The sequence below is a fragment of the Stegostoma tigrinum genome, chromosome 3 (genome assembly GCF_030684315.1).
Source record: "Stegostoma tigrinum isolate sSteTig4 chromosome 3, sSteTig4.hap1, whole genome shotgun sequence".
Taxonomy (NCBI): Eukaryota; Metazoa; Chordata; class Chondrichthyes; order Orectolobiformes; family Stegostomatidae; genus Stegostoma; species Stegostoma tigrinum.
This window is the reverse complement of record NC_081356.1, coordinates 31,630,016-31,654,424: the sequence shown is the minus strand read 5'-3', so window position 1 is coordinate 31,654,424 and position 24,409 is coordinate 31,630,016. Positions and strand designations below refer to the sequence as shown.

Below are 24,409 nucleotides of genomic sequence, written 5' to 3'. Positions count from 1 at the left end.
GAAACTGTTTACCAGTATCAAAGCCCCGCTCCTGAAGAACCAACCCCAGTGGATGGCAACTGGTATCCAGATGCCCAGAAACAACTTCTCCCTCCTCTTCATTGGTCTCGCTTTCAGCATCAAGGCCTTTGATAAAGTTCCGCATAATAGACTAATTAGTAAAGGTAGATAACATGGGATTCAGTGTGAGCTTATCAATTGGATACAAAATTGGCTTATGTTGGAAGACAGGGTGGTGGTGGAAGGTTTTTTTTGGATTAGAGGTCTGTGGTCAGTGGTGTTTCACAGAGATCAGTACTAGGTCCCTTGATTTTCCTTTTATATATAAATGATTTGGATGAGAATATATGAGGGATAATTAGTAAGTTTGTGGATGACACCAAAATTAGTGGTATAGGAGACAGTGAAAAAGGTTATCTAAGATTACAAAGAGGTCTTGGATCAATTGGTTGAGGAGTGGAAAATCGAGTTTAATTTGGATAAATGCAAGGTAGTGCATTTTGGTTAAACAAACAAGGGCAGGACTTCTAAAATTAATGGTAGGGCCCTGGGTAGTGTCGTAAAACAGAGATCTAGGGATTCAGATCATAATTCTTTGAAATTTGCATCACAGGTAGATCGGGTGGTAAAGAAGACATTTAGCAAGCTTGCTTTCATTGCTCAGACCTTTTAGTATAGGAGTTGGAATGTCACATTGAGATTGTACAGGACATTGGTGAGACTTCTTCTAGAGTACAGTGTGCAGTCTTGTCACAGCATCAGAGGAAGCATATTATTAATCAAGGAAGTTCGGAAAAGATTTACCAGGATGTTGCCTGGAATGGATGGTTTGAGTTATAAAAATAAGCTAGATAAGCTGGGACCTTTTCCCACTGGAGATTAAGAGGTTGAGGGGTGGTGTTATAGAGGTTTATAAAATCAAGAGGGATGTAGATAAGGTGATTAGCAAAGATGTTTTCCCCAAGGCAGGAGAGCTCAAAACCAAGGGGTATATTTTTAAATCGAGAGGAGAGAGATTTAAAAAGAACATGACCGGAAACTTCTTTTAGTCTAGCTCAGTGTGTGGAATGAACTGGCTGAGGAAATGGTGGATGCAGGTACAGTTACAATGTTTAAAAGACATTTGGATAAGTACATGAAAAGGAAAGATTTGGAGGGACATGGGCCAAATGCAGGCAAGTTTCAGTTGGAAACATGGTCAGCGTAGTTGAACCGACGGGTCAGTTTCCATATGTATGACTATGAATCCACCTTTCCTCACCAGCTACACACTCCTTAAATCCCTTGATATTCTAAAATGTGTGTCTGGAGTGCACTCAACAATTGAACATCCACTGCTCTTCGCCTCTCAGTCTACACTATAAAGCTCCATAAGAACTGTACACATTTCAGAGAGATAATTTCTCATTCTTCTGACCTCTAGAAGAAATAAAGGCCAGTGCTCTCACTTACCCCTCAGTAGGACCAGGCCCTCTTAATACATTAAATTTCTGTTGCACTCCCTCCACATTCTTCCCTTCTGCTACTCCACTGGTTACAACATCTGTATCAAAACACATTTTACCTTTCATATCTATTAACATAGGAACAAGGCATCACAACTTCATTAATCAAACAAAATTTGATGCCAATTTATAATAAAAATTGAGATGCACAAAACATGTGGATATTAAGACCATCTTAATAGAAGTAAAGACAAGTGAAAAGTTTTGGAGAAAAATTTTCAGAGCTAAGGACATTCCAGCTGATTGCAAAGTCTTCAAGAGGGGAGTGATTAAAATCAAGGACATTATTAGGGGAATTTCCATGATATCGCACATGGCAAGTTAGAAAAGGACAGGACTGTAACATGGACAGCAAGTACTGATAGCCAATATTCAATGAAGTGCAGTTGTCTTTACATTCCATTGTAAAGGGTTGGCTATGGTTTTCAGCTTTGACTGCAGCCCACAAACGCAAAAGCAGTCTGAAATCACAAACTGTGAAGCAGACAACCAGAAACTGGAACCATCCAGATTTCTTTGAAAGTGGAGAAACAGTTCTACATGTAGGGCCTGTGTTAGAATTGCCCCAGGGTAGGGGAAATCTCTCAGAACCATCATGATCATCTCCTAATTTTTATGAATGGCATTGTTCTAAACTTGATGGTTAATTTTTGATTGGTCTATTCCCCATTAGCCACTTCCAGTTGGTCTCCAAATATGTGTAAGTAACAAAGAGCAATTTACTTAATTATGAATCTTATGTTTTTAAAAGCAGTCAACATAAAAGTATCAAATGGAAGGAATATTAATTGGGGAGAAAGGAGACAGCCTCCAAGAAATGTAAAGAAAAAGCAATGCGCTACAAATAAATGCACAATATGGAAACCGAGGTAATTGCAGGCACTCGATGCAGCAGGCATATCACATACTTTCAGGACCATTGGCAGCTCTTTGAGTTTAACCAGAGAGTCACCATGACTCGTGAGCGGCGAGATGAGAATGCAGGGACTTGATATGACGTCAGTCAGTGTAGAAATTGAAACCACACTGTTGGTGTGGGCCAACCATCCATAAGTATGCTTTTTGAAAAGCACCTAATCTCGGACGAAAACCATTAGAAATTACACTGTGAAAACGAAAAACTACGAACAAGGCAGAATATAATGACACTGAACGCTTTGAGATTGCTACTACCATAGAATTAAATTGTCATGAGTCATAGACAAGCAACACTTGGTTGACGTGAGCAAAACTATACATGGAATAAAGCTCAATTTACTGGTTCCAGATAGTTCTTTGGTTGAACTATTTTAATTCCACTCTCTTCAGTTGTATTATGAGATGTTCAGATCTAATGGTGTGAATATTTACCTCTTATTAAAATAAACACAATTTAAACAGCCTTGTTTATGGTCTTTGAAGTGTAGAACACAACCTGACAGATGATCACATGAAAGACTGCATACAGTTAAGTCAAGAACCATGAAGATTTGGAACTTGCTTTTCGTGTATATTTTGAATGATCAGTGTTTTTCAAATGAAAATCTGTTTTGAAAAAGAATCAAATCTTGTTTTTACAAGTAAATTTAAATTACAAGTCTGTGCAGTTAGAACCGAACACAAAATTTAGCCTTCAAGGGATTTAAACCTCCACCTGCCCTCAATTAAAATTTGTGCCTGTTCTCAGGAGGGTAATGGAGCAATTTTACCTCAGGGGAGTGGAAGCATACACCCTGCAATGACAACTGCAATGGATTATGCCCAGATGATAAGCACAAATATCAGTTTTATTGATGTGAGGCTGTTTAGTTGCAGAAATCAAAATAATATGGCGTATTAGTTATGACTTTAGTGAAAATCTTTTAGTCAGTATAAAAAAAATTAGTCACTCCAGTTCTCACAAAACACAGCGGAAGTGAATCCCTGGGTTGCTCGTAAAAAGGGAAAACCCAATTCCTTTTCCCTACATTAACAATTTTACATCATAAGACAAGTCACATGGAAGATCCAAAAGTATGAATGGATCTGCAGGCGTTTGGCCGAAATCTTATCCCTCATAATCTTGGACAGTATAATTTATGAGATTAGAGACAAAAAAAAATTCAAGATACTGGAATCCAAGGTAGACAAACAGGAGGCTAGAAGAACTCAGCAAGCCAGGCAGCATCTGGAAGAAAGGAGAAGTCAATGTTTCGGGGATGAGATATTGCAAATGAAGCTAAGGACTTGAGGAGAGTGACTTTTAGCCACAGAAACCTTGGAAACTTTCTGTAAATCAGGTCACAGTTTCTAAAACAGGAAACTTCAGTAAGTGCAACGTCCATTTTTTAAAATCCCAAAAATGTAGTTTTGAGGGACATTTGAAAGAGAATGGGGAAGGGGAAATTTGTTACCATGATATGGCACATTAAACTATGTATTTGGTCACACAGGCTGCAAAATGTCTCAATGCAACTTTATAAAACTATTCATTCAACTTTAGTTTAAAAAGGTTAAATCCTTGTAGAAAATTCCCTTCAAATTAGTGATTTAGTGCACTACAGCCACAGTTATGTGGACTAACAAATGGTTAAGGATCAGCTGAATTCACGTGACTAGCAAAGTTGCAACTGAAAGTTTACAAAGGAACATATAAAAGGAATAGATAGATGCGCCACCGCAAAGCCACAGTGACAAAAGGCCACAGATCAAAAACTTTCAGCCATTAGGCATCGAGGGGCAAATAATACATAGAGAATCCTTCAGGCTTCATGTTTGGCACTGAATGAATGTGTAACATGTATTGCAACCGTACTGAGATGCCCAACAGTGCAACATACTCAATGGAGAAAACTGGAATAACATTGCACTTCTGTAATGCCTAAATTGAATTGTGCTTTTAGCTATTTTGTGAGCAAAGTATATTTTGAAAAACGAGAGTTGTTGCAAAAGACTATTTGATAACTGAAAAAAAGAGTTAACAAATCTCATTTGACCAAAATTTACAGCATCAGTTGGCAGGTGGTGCAGTGCACTTCAATAAACAAATTCCATGAACAAGATATAACATTAGCAGTACTTTCACAATATTAACACATTTACACACAGACTATGACACACAAAAGCCACGACTGCAACTCTATCAGTGTTCTTCTATTAGTGAAGCTCAACCTTCAGTGACAGCTCTGCAAGAAGCAGAGGCCATGCACAAGCTTCGGGCAGGCTACTAGATTAACAGCTGGTTTGAGATAGCCCTACCAGTGAAGAATAAATAGTAACTGTAGTTTTTCTATCCCTAAGGGAACCATAGGGGAGTAATATGGCCAGAAGGATTAAAGGGATTGTTGTGATATTTCAACTGCCATATATTTTGTTTTGTACTTGGTTGTCCTAAACATCACTAATGTAAATGGGGCAAATTCCAGAATATCAAGAGGCTGAATGCATTATAGGACACTGGGAAGTAGGCATGAAATCAGCAATGAGGTAAAAGGGCATGTCCTCTTGAGTTTCCAATTATACCCCTTTCCAGTGAAATTCCTTCCCTGCTAATGGGCAGCAACTTTTTACAGTGCCAACCCCATGAGCCCTCACTTACCACACCTGCATGTCGAAAGTCAAATTATTCAACTGTGGTGCATCGCTGCAGATCAATATCCAAAAACTTACTTTCAATACAGTTTACTTGATAACAAAATCAGAAGCCGAAACGCTACGCAATTTTCCTTCCGTTAAAGATGCACTCAGTTCCATAATGCCATTCTGATAAAGATTAGGTCCTTCATCACAGATTGGGATTTGAACACAAATGTCCTGAGCACCTATACTGCACACCAAGAAAATTGCTGCCCAAAATTATTTTGCCTTCTCATTTTCCTACAGAATAGGACTTTAGTGGTGATTTAAAGCACATCATGTTTTTTTAAAAAAGGGCATGTTTACAGACTAATTGTTTCTCCCCAAGTAAAGACCCATTTCTCATCACCAGACTGGGAGAGTTTACAAAAATACATTTCACATTGTTAAGCACAGTGCTAGACATGCTATTTCCATTGCCAGAGGAAAGGATTTCCTGAATTGTATCCTTTTGGGCCACATGAACAAACCACCCTCCATCAATACTTGTTAAAACAATGCTATTTTATCTTTCGTCAAATCACTTACAAACAAGAAAAAGATCAATACTGTTTCCTAAAAGGCGCTGACGATGATGGAAAGAAACAAAGGTAAAAACTGCTTTATGATGGGGCTGGGGTGGGGGAGGGAAGAAGAGTTTGCATCATTGCCATCATAATATTACTACACGCAAAGACGTATTTTAATACAGTTTATGACACAGGGCTGTATCTCTTTTCGGCTAAAAGGGTTTCGCACACCATCACCAGGACTATGCTTTTATTATTGAGGTTTTATTTTAACCCATGCTGAAATTAATTACACTTTTTAAATATTCTGTTTGATTTTCAGAAACCTAGATGATACATTTCGTCTACCCTATTTCGAAAAAAAATGAAGTGTAATTGAGAAGAGAACGTGAAACATACACTTGTCTATTTCAATTATCGATGTGTTTAAATAATTAAGTGATAAGATTTCAAAAGATTTTTTAAGCAAAATAGAACAGAAGGGAATGGGCTTTTTTGTTACGATAAAAAACCAAGGACAATCGAGAACTCGTTTCACATCAAAGGGAGAGATCGGCATTAAGAGAAACAAATAGGATATAATTAAACAGAATCCCCTCCCACCCAAGGGGGTGTAGGATTGGGGGACATATTAAAATAAATACAAGGCCCAAGCTAACCCTGATGCGCAGTAGGCCCCGATTCAGTCAGACATCGAAAATAAAGTTAAAATGTTTCATTATAAAAGCTGAGCGGTCGAGGCCGTCAGGCCGGACTCGCGCTGAGTCCTCAACAGTTAAACTAACCCTAACCTACTGGCAAATGGTGAGAGATAAGGGATAAATGACCCCGTCCTGCCCACAAACAGAAACTCCCACCCCAATTCCCCCTCTTCTTACCCGTAGACGATGGACATGAAGTGCATCAACCACAGGATGACAAACAGGATCAGGCCGAAAACGGAGAGACCCTGCAGAGCAAGTTCCAGCACCGCCATTCCACTGTACCCCGCCGGCCCACGTCTCTCTCCCGGGACGGTGACTCACTCTGAACAGTTCCTCTCCCCGGTCACACTCCGTCTCCCTCAGTCCCAGCGCGGCTCTGACTCAGTCGCAGGATCCGCCCCTTCGGTCCGGTCAGCCCCTCCCCCAAAAGGCCGAAGTCCAGACTCCGCCCCCTCTGCCTGAGACCCCTCCGCTCACAACACCCCAGCCGGAACCACAACCGGAAGGAGCCCTCTTAGACGCCAGTTCTTTAGGGACTTGTTCACAGATTCTGCTCCCACCTTAGAGAATCCCTCACAGACGCCAGCTCCTGAGGGAGTCTCTCACAGATTCCAACTCTAAACAAGTCTTCACAAGTCTGCCCTGGAGCGTGTGCCTCAGACTCAACTCTATGAAGGAGGCTGTAACAGACTCATCCTTCGCCTAAGGGATCCCTCACAGACCTGTCATTCCGAAGGAGTACCTTTCAGACTCTGCCTCCCTTCAACGGGGTCCCTCAGACCCTGACCCCTGAGAGCACCCATCACAGACCTAATCCCAAAGACTCCACCTTCTGCAGGAATCCCTTATAGACCTTGTCCTGGAAGGTGTACCTCACTCTACCTGCTGATGGAGTCCCTTACAGACCCTGCCCTGGTGGGAGTCCCACAAAGACTCCACCCATGGAGGATTCCCTTACAAACCATACCTCCTGAGTGTTTCCCTCAGAGACCCTGTCCTATTGGGGAATGCTTCACACATCACCACTGAGGATGTCCCTCTCAGAACTCACTGTCTGCCCAACCTAGGAAATCCTCAGAATTCACCTTCTGAGGGATTTGTACAAAACCTGGCGTCTAAGTGACCCTGGCAGACAGCTCCAAGGAACCCTCACAAAGCCCATGCTTTTCAGGTAATCTCATTTCGGGAGACTCTGATGATTTCCATCAGCTGAGGAGGGACTCTTAAAAACCCTGTCCTTTAAGGCACCTTAAAGATGCTATAACATGTGCTCCTAAGATGCTGCTTGGCCTGCTGCATTCATCCAGCTCCACACTTTGTTATCTCAGATTCTCCAGCATCTGCAGTTCCCATTATCTCTCGCAGAACCAGACCTTACTCCTTTGATAGTCACTCATACACTGAAGGAATGTAATGTCCCTAATGATAACATCATAAAATGTTAGAACTACTGCATTTAGTTTAACTTTTCTTTGCAGGTTTTGGTTTAAGTATTCTTTAGGTATTTTCTAATCAACCTGCTCAAATGTTGTTATGCGCTTTGGGAGCTGGTGAGACTTGAACCTAAGCTTCATGATTTGGAGGTGTGGATACTATCACTGTGACACAAGTCTCTAAATTTTTTTTAATCTTTGGTAAAAACAAAGTACTATGAATGCTGAAATTTGGAAAATAAATGCTAACGAAACCCAGAAGGTCTGGAAGCATCTGTGGGTAGAGATGAGTCATGTCACACTCAGTTTTGAAACAAATACAATATTATTTCTGAGATAACAAGGTGTATAGCTGGATGAACACAGCAGGCCAAGCAGCATCAGAGGAGCAGGAAAGCTGATGTTTTGGATCTGGACCCTCTGAAGAAGGGGCCAGACCTGAAACGCCAGCTTTCCTGCTCCAATGATGATGCTTGGCCTGCTGTGTTTATCGAGCTCTACACCTTGTTTTCTCAGATTGTCCAGCATTGGCATCCTACTATCTCTGAAATGATATTAATTCTGTTTCTTTCTCCATAGGCACTGTCAGACGTACTGAGTTTTTCTAGCATTTTACTTTTATTTGGTTTCAATTAGCAGCTGTTAATTATTCTGCTATTCATTTTCTAGAGACCTTATTTTATTCATTTTAAACACCCTTACTGAAGTCATCATAAACTCTCACTTTTGTTTTCTTACAACTTCCATTTTTTTAAAACCTACATTCATTTTTTCTTTACAGAAGATGATTGACTTGAACAATTCTGTTTCTTCCCCCACAGCTTTCACCTGGCCTCCAGCATTTTTTTTGGTTATTTCAGATTTCCAGCATCTGCATCATTTTGCTTTTGGTTCAATTTATGAAACAGATGAGGCAGGGAGGGGGGGAGGTTACCTGAGGGAACACTCAATCATCACTCCTTACCAGTTAAAACAGTCAGTGATTCTATGAATTATAATTTTCTTAACAAAAGGATGGAGACATTAGGTTTGTTTAGGAAAAGGAAAATAAAAGCAAAATACTACAGATGCTGGAATTCTGAAATTTAAAAAACTGGGAAAAAAAACATTTCTCGCATCAGCTGTGAAGTCTTTACCTACTTCGTCACAAATGCTGCCAGACTTGCCTGAGTATTATGATTAAAAAGGAACCGTTTCCCTGTAAAATAGGTCTATCTTAGCAAAAACAATTAGTTGATCAAAGGAATCATCTTAGCATTTAAGGTTTAGTTGCGAAGGGTAATCAGCTGTTCAAATAAGATCTGGATATAAGTTAGCATTGGGTTCTGTTGCTCAGTATTATGGGATCAGCTCCTCAGGATTAAGGGATCTATCGTTTAGCAAAGTAATCAGTTTCTTGATCAACTTGTAGAGAAATCTGCCTTTGAGCAATGGAATCAGGATTTAAAATAGGAAGGAATTTAGTTCAGCTATAAGCTAAGTAGATCTTCTTATCAAAATTACTAGCTTCTGGGCACGCAAATTAATTTTTATTCCAAGAGGTGCACAGCCATTTCCAGCACTGACATTGGCACGCAAAGACTATTTCTCATGGGCTCATGATAAATTTGCGTCCATAGCAACTGGTAACATCACAACACCAAAAAGCCTTGTTGGATAGCAGTTGCATCTGAAATTTCTTGAGAAATGCCCAAATCCCATACATGAGTGATAGCAGAAGGCACATCTGATGCTTCGGCTGAAGTTTAACCTTTTGGTAAACTCCTAGAGCTAATGCAGCTGCAGCAGAACTGCTCACAATACAAGACAGAAGAGAAACCAATTGCATACATCTCAGTAAATCGAAACATTTCACAGCGAGCATTGCTGCTATAACTGTATAAAATATTAGTTTATCTGCATTAGAGTGCTGCATATGGAATTCACATCACAGCATGGGTATGATTGCACTAGAAAGGATATAGACATAGATTAACAACAAAAACAGAAACCCAAGAGTTGCAATAGCTGGAAATCTGAAAATAAAATCAGAAATTGCTGGTGGAGCTCTGCAGGTCTGGTGCGTTTATGGAAAGAAAACAAAATTAACCTTTCAAATCCAGCGACCCCTCTTTAGACAGGATTAATAATGATGTTAATGATGATAATACAGAATTTTAGTTATGAAGAAAATAATGATGGATTGAAGTTGTTTCCTTTGGAAGAGTGGACACTCACAAAAGATTCAACAGAGGCATACATAATTGTAAGGAACTATTGACCTTTACAGATAGATCAATAAACAAGGGCACTGTAGCGACTGGAACGAGGGCCACGTGGTTCTCTTTGTCTATGAGATCCTTAATTGGGGCTGTTAACCTGGGCCAATCAGGGAGGCCTGGTTGACAGATATAAACAGCAGATTCAGAGCATCTCATTGTTCTAGGACTGAGTCTGAGCTGGCTGGTCAGAGTCCATGAACTATGCACATGTAAATAAAGAGTGATTTGGTGCCAGGATACTGACCTCTGTGCAGCTATTTCTGGGACATAGGTTTAATTGGTAAAAGAACTAGAAGGGAGTTGAGACTCTTCTTTGACCAGAGGGTGATGAAGGTTTATAGCATATTTCCCTTTAGGTTGGTGGAGGCAAACACCATAACTGTACATTAAAAGTATGCATTTGATGTGTCATAACTACAGAACTGTGGGCCACCAGCTAGAAAGTGTGATTAAGACTGGGAACTTGACTGGCACATATTGGGCTGAATGGTCTCCTTCAGTGTCCGAACTTCTATTTTTCTCCAGTACACACTCATGTATCATACTGTATGTGGAGATGGATTAGTGTCCTTATGCTTGAGGAAAGGTACTAATACTATAAGAATAAAATCAAATACCAAACAGTAATTTTATTCATTTAGTAGCATCTATTTCCATTTTATTAACCATGTATGATCAGTTTGTACTTTCCCATACAGATTTATCTTTTCACCTCAAAATTCTGCACATAAACTGCATTAAAGTCATAATTAGTACACAGTCAAAGAGTAATAAAAGTTATTGAAATGTTACAACTAATGAAGACATATTGCTCCCTATACTTCTGTAATTACATTTTCATTAATATAGAATATGGTCAGGAAAGTATCAAGGACCAGAAAGAACTACACTGAGAGAAAGAACTACACCAAGTGAAAGAAGAAAATATAAAGGGATTTGGTTAAAATCAAAGCTGCTAGCATTATAGATGATCTTAAAGGAGTGGGTATCAAGCAAAAGACATCAGCCAATATTTACTTTGATTGGGCCACGCATGAAGTATATATTCCATTGCATTCTTTAAAGAATAAATGTCATGAGGATAATTCACAGGATGTTTGCTGCATCAGTTATTGTTGCTTTTCTCAAGCTGCCAGTAAAACTTTTGAAGAAAACAGATGTACCCACACCAAGTTACTCATGAATCCTGATTATTGATAATGGATCGATTACATGTTGTTATTTCTTCTCAAACATGATGCTGTGCAACACAGAATATAGTTTTGTGACATTTGTTAATGTTGATTATTTGCCATCAGCTTTTAATTTAATTTCCCCCTGAGCCAACTCACTTCCCATAGATGCATAATTTGTTTGTTCAGATTTAAGACCCTGGTTTTGTACTTAGTTAAGTCACTTGCAAAACCAACATAAAATTAAGCCATTTTATGATCATTCATCCCCATAAGTCATTTTACTACACAGTAAGTAATTGATCCTATGTCATTTCATGGTTCTGCATTTTAAATAATCTGTTCCTTAATTGGTCCTTCAGTATGTGGATTTAGAAAAGTATCTTGAATGGAATCCATTAACTTGTCCTTCATTTTATTACTGGAAATTTGATTTCTCACTCTGTATGAAGAGTAATTCCCCAAAATTATTACATTACTTTTGTCACATACATGAAGCCTGACAGCAGCAAAGTACACTGTGGTGTGAACTGCTAAGCAAGTGAAGTGCTTTCCAAGAAGTTATTGTCTGCAGTGCATCTTGTAGCTAGAATGCACTGGTTATAGAAGGAGTGGATGCTTAAGGTGGTGAATTAGGTTTAAAGCAAGTGGGCTGTTTGTCCTGGATGGTGTCAAGCTTCTAGAGCATTTTTGGATTCATCCAGATAAGTGAAGGGTATTCCATCATAATCCTGACTTGTAGATGGTGTCCAGGTTTTGGGAAGTGAGATGAGCTTTTCACCACAAAATTCCCAGCCTCTGACCTGTTCTTGCAGCCATGGTAACTATGTGCCTGGATCAGTTAAGTTGATGGAAAAGCCCAGGATTTTTATGATGGGGAATTAAGCAATGAATATCATGGAAAGATGGTTGTTGGAGTTGGTCTTAATATGGCTTTGTTTCTCATGATTGTTGCTTATAACTTATAACCCAAGTGTGAATGTTGCCCAGGTCTACTGCATGTGGACACAGGCTGCTTAAATATGGGAGGAACAATAAATGGTACTGAACATCGTACAATTACAAACAAAAACAGAAATTGCTGGGAAAACTCAGCAGGTCTGTCGGAATCTGTGGAGGGAAAGCATAGTTAATGTTTTGGGTCCAATGCCCCTTCTTGAGAACTGTTCTGAATTTCTGAATTCTAGCATCTGCAGTCCTTTTTTGGTGTATTGTGTAATGAATTATTCACTATCCATATGAAAAAACTTGAAAGATCTATTTCCTGACTAAAGCACTTCCAACAAGAAGTAGAACTTTTGGGGGATGCTAGTCAGGGAATAGTCCCACCTTTTCCGCATAACATTTCCTTTTTCCCTCAGGTGTTTATCTAGCTTTCCCTTACATATCTATGTTGTTGGTGATAGGGAATTCAGCATTCCAACCATTCTCTGGATAAAGAAGTTTCCTTCCTGGATTTATTGGCGACTACCCTTATATTTCTGGGCCTAATTTTGGACTTCTGCATTACAATTTTCCTACGTTTACCCTGTCCTTCAACTCTCGTACTTCTAGGCGATGGAGCTCACAGGTTTGGAGGGTTCTGTCAAAGAAGCCCTGGCAAGTTGCTGATGTGTATCTTGTGACTGGTATGTACTGTTGCTACCGAGCAACAGTGATGGAAGGAGTGAATACTTAAGATAGTGAATAGTGGTACTGATCAAGTGGACTGCTTTGCCCAGGATGGTGTCAAGCTTCTGGAGTGTTGTGGATGCTATAGCCACCCAGGCAAAAGCATTCCAACACACTTCTGACTTATTTCAACTTATATAATGACACAGATGTTTCAAAACAGATCATAATCCTAAATTGTTTTCAGTGTGCACACTATAAACATTACCTTATACTAGAATCACAAGGTTGAAGTTACTAAAATACATTCACAAATCTTTGTATTTTATTTGCTACAATTTAAAGTTGCATATTCTCTGCATAAATGAATCAGAAACTGAGAATTACAGACTGATGGTCATTTGCAATTCAAAATTATAGTGATACTATACACCTAAAATCTCATCACTTGCCCGAGCTTTGGCAACATTAGATAATATAATATTATCAATTGGCATTTTCTAGTATGAGAGAGTTACAATCTAGGTACCTTGGATATACACTTTAGTAGAATGGTATTGCTCTAAACTGCCCAAAGACCTTTAGCTCCAGGATTGGCCAGCAGAGTCACCTGAAGGCACACAACTCATGAAGCCTTGCAGACATCATTTTCATTCATGGGACTAACTGTTCATTAACTTTGGCAGATTTCTTCAGAGCTGACATCTTTTTCTTAACTTTACTACAGGTCCTGTGGGTTCTAAACAAAGCTTTGGTCCTTTCTACAATTTATTTTCATATGACTTCCATCTGTTGCTTTTGAGAACAGTGATTAATAATATCAATCCATGGGGGTGTCCTTGCCTTCACTGCTTCCAGCAGTGAGTCCACTGACTGGTCAGTGAATTTTCAACACTCTGCACCGGAAGAAGTTTTACATAAAACCCATACGTAAAAGTTTTAAACAAGTTTTATTAATAAATTGGAACAAAATGTGAGGAGAGTTTCTGAAAAAAAAACTTATATTTCAAGCAATGTATAAAATAAAGCCCTAAGAATCTGACAGATTCAATCATACATTCAAAATAATTCCTCTCAGAGTATTGTTAAAGTCTGTGGAATTATCTGCCCCAGATTGACGACTGAGACATTGAACACATATAAGACTGAGTTAGATAGATTTTGATTGAGGGGCTCAAGGGTAATAGGCAGGAAAATGGCGTTGAGGTCACAGCCTGACCAGTCATAATCATCAAATAGTGAAGCAGGCTCTGGTGCAAAATTCACACTTTGTTATCGAGGATTCTCCAGCACCTGCAGTTCCCATCATCTCTGATGCCAAATGGCCTACTCCTGCTTCTTAATCCTATGTCCCATGATCATTGTAGGCACATTTCTCTCTATACCATTCATCTTTGCATGCATGCTATTAATACACTGCTGCCTTCAGATAATAACAGTGCACACACCAGTATCACCATACATAGCTAAAAAAAGTTTATGATTTATTTGTTTATTTGTTCATTCAGTGATGACTAACTTATTATGCTTCGGACTCTACTTTCTATTTTTGATTTTATGATCTACTTATCTAATAAGGGCAAGACAACGTATAAAATTAAATTAAATATTCAATAAAGTTAGCCCAATGCAATTCAGTCTGAAATTCTACCATTCTAACTTTTAATCTTTAGTAAGATTATGTATGTAATCTTATCTGAGAATGTGCACATGAATCTCTCGATTACCTCAAGTTGTGGATTTTGTCCTCTTAGAATCTTGCAGCACTGGTGGCCATTGTGCTTATTCAGGTTTTTTGAAAGAGCCATATAACTAATCCCACTTCCCGCACAGCACTTCAATATTTCCTTTTCAAGTATTAATTCAATCTCCCTTTGACAGTTTATATTAAATTGGCTTCTACTATTCTTTCAAGTAGTGCACTCCAGATCAACGTTATATCATATTTACCCACATCTTCCCTTTGATTCTTTTTTCAATTACCTTAGTCCTATGTTTTCTGACTTTTCTGTGAGAAGTTTCTCCTTAGTAGCTCTTGTAAAAAACCCATCAAAATTTTTGAAAACTTCCTTCAAATTACCTCTTTAATCATGGGACACCAATACCTGTTTAATCAATTTGCAGTTTTAAAGAATTAAGACTATTTTTAGCCTCTTTGGGAACTGGATGATGCTGTGGATTAGATACTGACCTTTAGGTTTTGAGTTGAATTGTGCAATGGCCAAAGGGATATAACCTCCTTTACCTGCTGGCTGGGAAAGTCCTATGTGAATCACATTTTAGCCATCATGCCAGCAGCAAATGTTGACCTTGTGCACAAATTTATGAAATGGCAATCGTACTTGAAGAGGCCGCAATGTACTGTATGAAATGGAAATACTGGTGCTAAGAACAAAACAGATTTATGTTGTTGGGCATGTGTAGAAGGATCTTTATTTGGCATTGGATACTGCTATACCTGGATGTGATGCTGACACAGGATGCCTGAAACATTCAGAAATGCTATTAGAAGTGGTTAAAATCAGCTCCCATTCCCTACCAATTACAACTCTCATCTGGATAGTTCAGTGGAAATCAAGCCTCACTATTTTTAAAGTCATACAGAAATTTAAGATATTATAACAGTATGCAAAATTCCCCAATTTACCTGTCTTTTCATACCCAGGTTGTCAGAAAATACAAACCAGTTCCTTTACTTAACGAGAATTACTTTTTTTTATTACAAATAGATATTCAAGTTACAGGTAAACAACTGTGAACTATCAGCATTTAAGTCTACTAGTTATAAAACTCCCCCTATAAATGCACATCCAGACAGACACAGGAGGAGACAAGAAAAATTAGTCTTCTGAGAGGTGGAAGGAAAAATTGGGAAGCAGTTCAACAATCCTGGTCAACGGTGTGAAGCTGGATGAACACAGCAGGCTAAGCAGCATCAATCCTGGTCCACCACCCATCTGGTTCACTAATGTCTTTTAGGGAAGGAAACTGCCATCCTTATGTGGTCTGGCCTACATGTGATTCCAGACCAACAGCAATGTGGTTGACTCTTAACTGGACTCTGGGCAATTACAGGTGGGCAATAAATGTTGCCTGGCCAGCAATTCCCTCTTCCCACGAATGAATAAATCAAGAAAGAGGTCTACTGAGATGATCCTTGATCCTTTTTTCAGGGCTTGTTAGGCAAATTCTCTCTTTCCCAGATACTTTTACTTGCCTGAAAATGCCGAGAGCAATTTGTTCACAACTCATAAAGTGGCTAATATTTTGTTAAAAGCAACAGCTCACAGCAACGAGTGAGAGGAAATAATCAGGCTTTCTTCCGTCTTTAACTGTTTCGTACTGCAGAGATAATTTTAGAACCTTCCTCTCAGGAGTTGCAAAGGCTTCTGCCTATCTTAATCATAACCACAAGATATTCAGCTACTTGCGAGCCAAATATTGTTGGCAGGTGAAAGGCTTTTGTCATCGAGAATTGGTTATCACTCCATAGATTCTTGCTGGGCGAATCTCAGTTTGTACATACTTCCTGGTTGCAGTTCTTCTGCAATTGAATCTCCCCTTCCTGCATTAAAAACAAGCACTCACAATGAGTGTTTTAAAAGCACAGTACTTCTTTCCACAATCCTTGGTTTTAAAATAATCCTTTCCCCGTTTTAGCTCACAATCAAAAATACAAAATAAATGATACAGCTTACGCAACCGTGTCTGCATGGGTTTCCTCTGGTGCTCTGATTTACTTCCACATTCTAAAACTGCTCAGGTTAGGTGGATTGACCATGCTAAATTACTCACAGTGTCCAGAGATGTGCAGACTAGGTGATTGGGCATAGCGGGATAGGGTAGGGGGGTTGGTCTGGGTGGGATGCTCTTTGGAAAGTCAATGTGGACCCAATGGGCCAAATGGCCTGCTTCCACCCTTTAAGGATTCTATGACTCAATGAACAAGTATAAAATTTTAAAGTAAAATGTTTTTGATTTCACTTCAGTTTCTATTTCTTTTTTGCTTGCTTAAACTGTAGATGCTGATGATTTAATTTAAAGTCTGACTAGGTAGATTTGTAACTGTTGGCCTCCCTGTAATGGAGTTGATTTAGACATTTTCATCATCATCGATCATTGTAGAATCCCTCCAGTGTGGAAACAGGCCCTTTGGCCCAACAAGCCTACTCTGCCCCTCAGAGCATCCCACCCAGATCCGTCCCTGAACACTAAGGGCAATTTAGCCTGGCCAATCCACCTATCTTGGTCTTCTTTGGACTGTGATGTGGATAAATGAGCACCCGGAGGAAACCCATGCAGACACAGGGAGAATGGACAAACTCCACACAGACAGTCCCCCGAGGGTGGGATTGAAGCCTGGTCCCTGGCACTGTGAGGCAGTAGTGCTAGCCACTGTGCTGCTGTATAATTTAGACGTTTATATAATTTAGATATCAGTGAAGCAACAGTTTTTGTTATTTCCCAGCACAATGAAGTCAATGGGAACAAACTAAAGTTTTGTAAAATTTTATCCTTTTTGCACCTTGAGAAAAGAAAGATTTGGATTTATGCAGCACCTTTCACATCCAAGACATATCCTATGGTGAATGCCAATTAAGTTTTTCTTGAAGTATAATCACTAACGAAATGTGGGGAAACTCAACAAACAATCTGCATGTAATATATTCCCACAAGTAGTAATATGATAACCAGAAGATGTTTCTCTGATATTGGTTGAGGGGGTCAGTATTGATTAGGACACTGGGAAGATGTGCGGAAAAGATGTTTGGTCATGGGTAGATTTCACCAGTGGAACAGAACTTCTGGAATGTCAAGGCCTTGATATCTGTTAAGATCAATCAGCACACAGGAAGTTTGTTGGATGTGGCCTTTGACATCAATCACATTGGTGTCAAGTGGACTAATTATTTGTGGTTGGTTGGCTCCTCAACCAATCACAACATCCACAAGTCGAGCTACAAATCTATTCCAAAACCTTAGGGACTAATTGTTTATATTTTGACCAAGAAATTATTCTAAAAGTTGGTGAATGGCATTTAATAGCCTGGTAATAAATAACTCATGTGGAGGGTCTGAAAAACTATTTAGATTTAACTCTTAATTAACATTAAGATGTTCCTCCTATCTTTTTGATCAAACTTTTGATCACGCGTCCTAGTCCCTAATATGGCTTGTTATCAAGTTTTATAATGTGATTTTGGTTGTATTACTATTTTGAAGGTGCTATACAAATGCAATGTCACTTTGTTTAATTTCAGGTTAATATGCTTAGTACTGTGATATATGTTTAGTACTGAGACTGCTCTTTCTTTAATCGCTGTTGAAAAGAGTTACATTGCTGTTGGTTAGACAAACATTTCCAAAAATAACTTCCTACTCCTCGAAACTTCAAACAATGAATATCTTTGAGTTACATTAGAAATAATATCATCTCAACTGAAACCACCCAGAAACCAAATATACTTCCTACTTCACAAGCATAATTATTGAGTGAGCGAATATCACAATTTCCTCTTATCTAATTCATTGACAAGGAAGGTCTGCCTGAACCTAGCTTACATCAAAAAGCAATGATGACATCTTTGTCACAATTTTATATATTGCACACTCACCTCAGAGTATAAATTACATTCCAGAGGCTTGAGTTCATATTCAAAGATGACAGTTCAGTGAAGTATTGAGGGAATCTTGCATTATCTTAGGAACGTGGAAACAGTAGTAGGCCACTCTGCCCATTGAGCCTGCCATGCCATTCCGTACAATCATGGCTGATAGAATATTTCAATATTTTTTACTCACCCCTTCCCCATAACCATGGGTAATCAGAAATCTATCAATCTCTACCTTAAATGTACTCAAAAACTGAGATTCCACTGTCCTCTGTTGTAGAGAATTTCAAAGGTTACAACCCTCTTACTAAAGACAAATTCTTCTCATTTTGAACCTGAGTGGCATTAACCTTGTTTTTAAATTGTGTGCCCTGGTTCTAGACTCCCCAGCCAAGGAAACATCATATCTGCAGCTACCATTTCTATACCTTTAAGTATTTCATAGATTTCAATGAAATCATGTCTCATTCTTTGAAATTCTTGAGAATACAGTCCCAATTTTCCCAATCTCTGTTCATTGAACAGCCCCACTATCTGGGAATAAGTCTGGTGAATTTTCATTGTACTCTCTACAATGTATTACATTGTAATACCTTTCTTGAGATACAGATCCAAAAACTGCACACAGCATTCCAGGCATGGTCCAACCAAACTCCCATATATTAAAGCAGGCCTTCATTACACCTGTACTCAAATATTCTTGCAATAAAGGCAAATAGTTCATTAGCCTTCCAAATATCTTACTGCATCTACATGTTAACCTTCAATTACTTGCCTGGGATAGTCACAAGGAATGGTGGTCTTATGACACCTAAGTCTCTTTCAAGGTGACCCTTCCCAATCTCAACTTCCAAGGATTGGAGGGGCTCGGATAACCTGGAGATAAAGCAACCGCTTCATTCTCCTGAGTATGCACCGCTGAGGTACCTGTGTGGGTGTGTGGCTCGTCTGGCTAGGTGCCTCCTGGTACTATCCTGTCTCTAGGATATGAGGGGTAGGGGTACCTCGACCATGACCATAGGTCTCTGCCTCCTCTCCACTGGCTTTCGTTTGGCGACAATCCTGGGGTGATGGAATGCAGGTGTGTGCCCATGAGGATGCTGGTCTTGTTTCTCTACTGCAGCCACCAGCCTGTCAATGGAAGCAGCCAAACAGTGCCAGACAGGCTGCATTGTTTCAGCTTCTCAGTAAGGAGAGTTTGAATGTCCCAAATGCCTGTCTGCCATTCTTGCTCATCTGTGAATATGTCCATAAAGCCACTCGTAACAGGGACCACGGGGTCTTCTCCTGCCATGGGCTAAGCAGGTGTTTAGATAGAGGCAGGGCCCAAGGCAGCATACCAATTTGCTGGTGAATGTTAGTGTTTCTGTGCTACTACAATAAGTGGTACTTACTCACTGGGCAGGATACAGATGTCTTTGTATTCCTGCAGGACTTGTCCATGTCCTCTCCAGGCATGGTGAGTATCCTCTCTTGGATAAGGACTCTGCTATCCAGAACTCTGTCACCAGTTCATCTTCACTCCACTCTATTGTGAGATGTCATCTCCTGTTATGACATAAAGGGGCAAATGGGTTAGACACAAATGGCTGACATGGCTGTTAATGCTGGTGCATGTAAGGTGTTGATATGTTCAGAGGGAGTGAAGAGGCTGTGTGGAGGAGATGCAGGGTTAGTAGTGTGGGAGGATGGCAGGATGTGGGGAGCCATTGAGTGAAGATATTGCATCCAACTGAGGGGGTATCAGAGCAAAAGCCTTAATGAGAGGTAAATGAAGGACCAGAGATAGTGTATGTGTGAGATAGCAGAGAGCATAGTATGATACTTACCCTGGCAATAAGGAAAATATCAATTATTTTCTTTTGGCACTTTTCCCAGTCCTTCAAACCCTGGAAGGGCACTGACCTAGGTGGTGATCTCTGACCAGGCAAACATTATGCAGTGGCATCATCTCCTCTGGGAACAGGATAGCGCTTCAAGCACTGGTCCTTCAACCAGGCCCTTCAGATCTCTTTCAGAGAACCTCAGAACAGTATCAAATTTCCCTTGTCAACTATCTCTGTCCATTATTGAGCAGATGCCAACACTTCTCCAGGTGCACTGTGGGCTGTTGAAGATGGCACAGTCACCAGCTGATCTTTTATTGGATGTTGGTGAGTGGCAAGTTCTTCTGGGAATGGGTTGAGGTAAGATGGGATGGAGATAAGATGCAATACTTGCTACTGGGTCAGCAAAGGTAATTGAAGTGGTGATTTTGCAAAGACACAGAGAAAATTTGCTTTGCCCTACAGCGAATTTCACTCTGCCAAATTTGATGCAATTCATTGTTGAAAAAGTGAGGTGTCACCCAAAATAATCAGTTTGCTTCTCTGCCATTTCTCTATTCCCCATTATAAATTGCCTGTATATATCCCCTTGAGCTAAACATTTCCTTTTTAGGTGCATATAAAAGCCTTTTCTGAAAGCTAATGCTCCTTGTCTCCACCAAAAGACTATCTATGACAACGTGAGATGGATGCTAACCTCGTCACAGCTATCACCTGATACAACAGGTGGATGGGGGTGGGGGGTTGGTCATGTGACATCCAATGCTGACCTGCCCACCACCTACCCATGCATGACGTCCACAATGTTCCCGCAAAACCTGGCTTCCACCAACCCTCCCCTAAACCCTCAAAAACTAACAACATTTGTCTTTCACTGAACACTACAAGTCCCAGGGGAGGTGGTGGTATAGTGATAATGCCACTGGACTAGTAGTCCAGAGCCCCATATATACGATAAGGGACATCAGTCGTGGAAGAAAGCCTAGCCTAATGGTGATTATGCAACCACTGTTAATTGATTGCTGTAAAAATCCATCTGGTTTACTAATGTCCTTTAGAGAAGGAAATCTGCCATTCTTATCTGGTTTGGCCTACATTTGGCTCCAGACATCAGTCATGTGAGTGACTCTTAATTGATCTCTGGGTAATTAGGAATGAATAATAAAATCTGACCAAGTGATGCTCATGTTTCACAAACAACTTTTTTTGTAAAAAGAAGCAGTAGTTGTCACTGCTCAGTGCTGCTGCTGGTGCTTCTGAGTCGCCAGCCTCTGATTGGTGATCTGTTGAGGTGAAGCCTCCTATCTGTGAGAAGTGAAAATTCAACATCCAGCCTGTTAATGGCCAACTGGTTGATAAGTGCCCATGTAGCAGCCTTTCTTCTCCTGGGTTTCTTTGGGGGCTGGGAAGAATCACACCAACTCATATAATTTCTGAAGCACATTAATTTTGTATACCCATTACATGATTTCTATGATTAGCAGGGTGAGCCTCCAATTTCCTTGTGGTTTTGCTTCTTCAGGGCTAATTAAAATTTTTTTGCTAAAAATTCAAATTTACTTTTCTAATCATGCTTTGCCACGACCTAGTTCTGGACAGGGTTGGCCAGATTGGAAAATGACTGCTGTTTCTCACTCAAACCTCCCAAATAAATATTGTGGTTAGATCTAAATTATATCATTGTAATAAGAGCATGCATATGTTAATATTTTCCTCTTTTTAAATACATTAATTCAATTTCTTCGAAGTATGTCCTTTTCCTAAGTAATGAGCTTCAGGTCTACAAGTCTTCCATGTTAACTATAATCCTTTACGAATTATTCCAGTAGCCCACCACCAAACATTTTTTATTGCCATTCCATTACACACTGTAAGAGATCCAAAATCAGGAATTGTATTTTGATTGAGTTCCAAGATATTTTATACTGCTGTAAAGATTCATGTTGTTGATGCTTTCTGTCTTGCACGCATCAGAACAGAATCAAAATTTCAAAGTTTATATTACATGAAAAAAATTGCTGATTGGGTGGCAAGTTGACTCTGATTGATCAACGCGTTGCTATGGCTAATGCACCAGGGAACCAAGACTTTGGGCAGGCTGAATGGATGGAATTGCCTACTCTTGCTCCTAATTCATATGTTCACAAGATTTGATTTAGTTGAGAAAGGCATAACACCTGCCAGAAATCTATTATTGTAAGGGGTAAGCCACTGTGAATTCTTTATAAGAACCTTCCAAACTAAATGCCTTCTGTGAACCAAAAGGAAAACACCAGGCCAGCAATGTTTCCAGATGAACAATAAGCATGTTAAAGACAAACTAAAAAGAAATTGCTGGAAAAAACTCAGCAGGTCTGGCAGCATCTGTGGAGAGAAATCAGAGTTAATGTTTCAGGTCCAGTGGCCTTTCTTCAGAGCTGGTTTTCGAACCACTTCTGAAACATTACCTTTCATTTCTCTCCACAGATGATACCAGACCTGTTGAGATTTTCTGGCAATTTCAGCTTTTGTTCGATTTCTGGAAATTTCTGTTTTTGTTTCTGATTTCTAGCATCTGCAGTTCTTTCTGTTTTTGTTAAGCACATTAATGATTTCTTTGGGACTTTTCCAAAAAAAGAGCAAGCACATGTTAACAAAGTGTGGAGCTGGATGAGCACAGCAGGCCAAGCAGCATCTCAGGAGCACAAACGCTGACGTTTCGGGCCTAGACCCTTCATCAGAGAGCAGGGTCTAGGCCCGAAACGTCAGGTTTTGTGCTCCTGAGATGCTGCTTGGCCTGCTGTGTTCATGAGGCTCCACACTTTGTTATCTTGGATTCTCCAGCATCTGCAGTTCCCATTATCACTAAGCATGTTACCTCTTTTTCTAATGCCCTTTTTTTCTGTATATTGTGTGAATGAATAAGTGGTTGCTGTTATTATATTTAGGTTTGAGAAAAAACATTTATTCTAACATTTTAAACTTACAAGAAATCTGTCTTGTGCCACTGTACTGCTTGAAATCACATTTTGTTGTAGTTGTTTGAGAGACGGAATAAAGGAATTATCTAACCACCTCTCCCTAGAACCTAACAGGGGACAAGTGGTGGGAGTGGAGGGTTCAGACACTGAGAATGGAACTTTTGAGTGGGATGGAGTTAAATGACATTGTTTATTGAGAGATAGCAGTTGAAATAGAAATAGAACATTACAGCACAGTACAGGCCCTACGGCCCTCGATGTTGTGCCGACCTGTCATACGGACCTGAAGCCCATCTAACCTACACTTTTCCATGTACGTCCATATGCTTGTCCAATGACGACTTAAATGTACTTAAAGTTGGCGAATCTACTACTGTTGCAGGCAAAGCATTCCATTCCCTTACTACTCTCTGAGTAAAGAAACTACCTCTGACATCTGTCCTATATCCTTCACCCCTCAATTTAAAGCTATGCCCCCTTGTGCTCACTGTCACCATCCTAGGAAAAAGGCTCTCCCTATCCACCCTATCTAACCCTCTGATTATTTTATATGTCTCAATTAAGACATCTCTCAACCTTCTTCTCTCTAACAAAAACAGCCTCAAGTCCCTCAGCCTTTCCTCGTAAGACCTTCTCTCCATACCAGGCAACATCCTAGTAAATCTCCTCTGCACCCTTTCCAAAGCTTCCACATCCTTCTTATAATGCGGTGACCAGAACTGTACACAATACTCCAAGTGCGGCCGCACCAGAGTTTTGTACAGCTTCACCATAACCTCTTGGTTCCAGAACTCGACCCCTCTATCAATAAAAGCTAAAACACTGTATGCCTTCTTAACAGCCCTGTCAACCTGGGTGGCAACTTTCAAGGATCTGTGTACATGGAGACTGAGATCTCTCTGCTCATCTACACTACCAAGAATCTTACCATTAGCCCAGTACTTTTCCTTCTGGTTACTCCTACCAAACTGCATCACCTCACACTTGTCCGCATTAAACTCCATTTGACACCTCTCAGCCCAGCTCTGCAGCTTATCGATGCCTCTCTGCAACCTACATCATCCTTCGTCACTATCCACAACTCCACCGACCTCAGTGTCATCTGCAAATTTACTAACCCATCCTTCTACGCCCTCATCCAGGTCATTTATAAAAATGACAAACAGCAGTGGGCCCAAAACCGACCCTTGTGGTACACCACTAACAACTGGTTTCCAGGACG

General features: G+C 39.9%; 1 protein-coding gene across 1 annotated transcript in view; it reads right to left on the bottom strand.

Annotated features, from left to right (window-relative positions):
- Positions 1–6,711, bottom strand: part of ugcg (UDP-glucose ceramide glucosyltransferase) — a 30,705-nt gene extending 23,994 nt beyond the window's left edge. Inside the window, exon 1 of the mRNA XM_048527788.2 lies at positions 6,487–6,711. Within this exon, the coding sequence (XP_048383745.1) occupies positions 6,487–6,584 (98 nt within the window). The 5' untranslated portion in view covers positions 6,585–6,711. The remainder of the gene's footprint in view (positions 1–6,486) is intronic.
- Between the last annotated feature and the right edge of the window lie 17,698 nt (positions 6,712–24,409).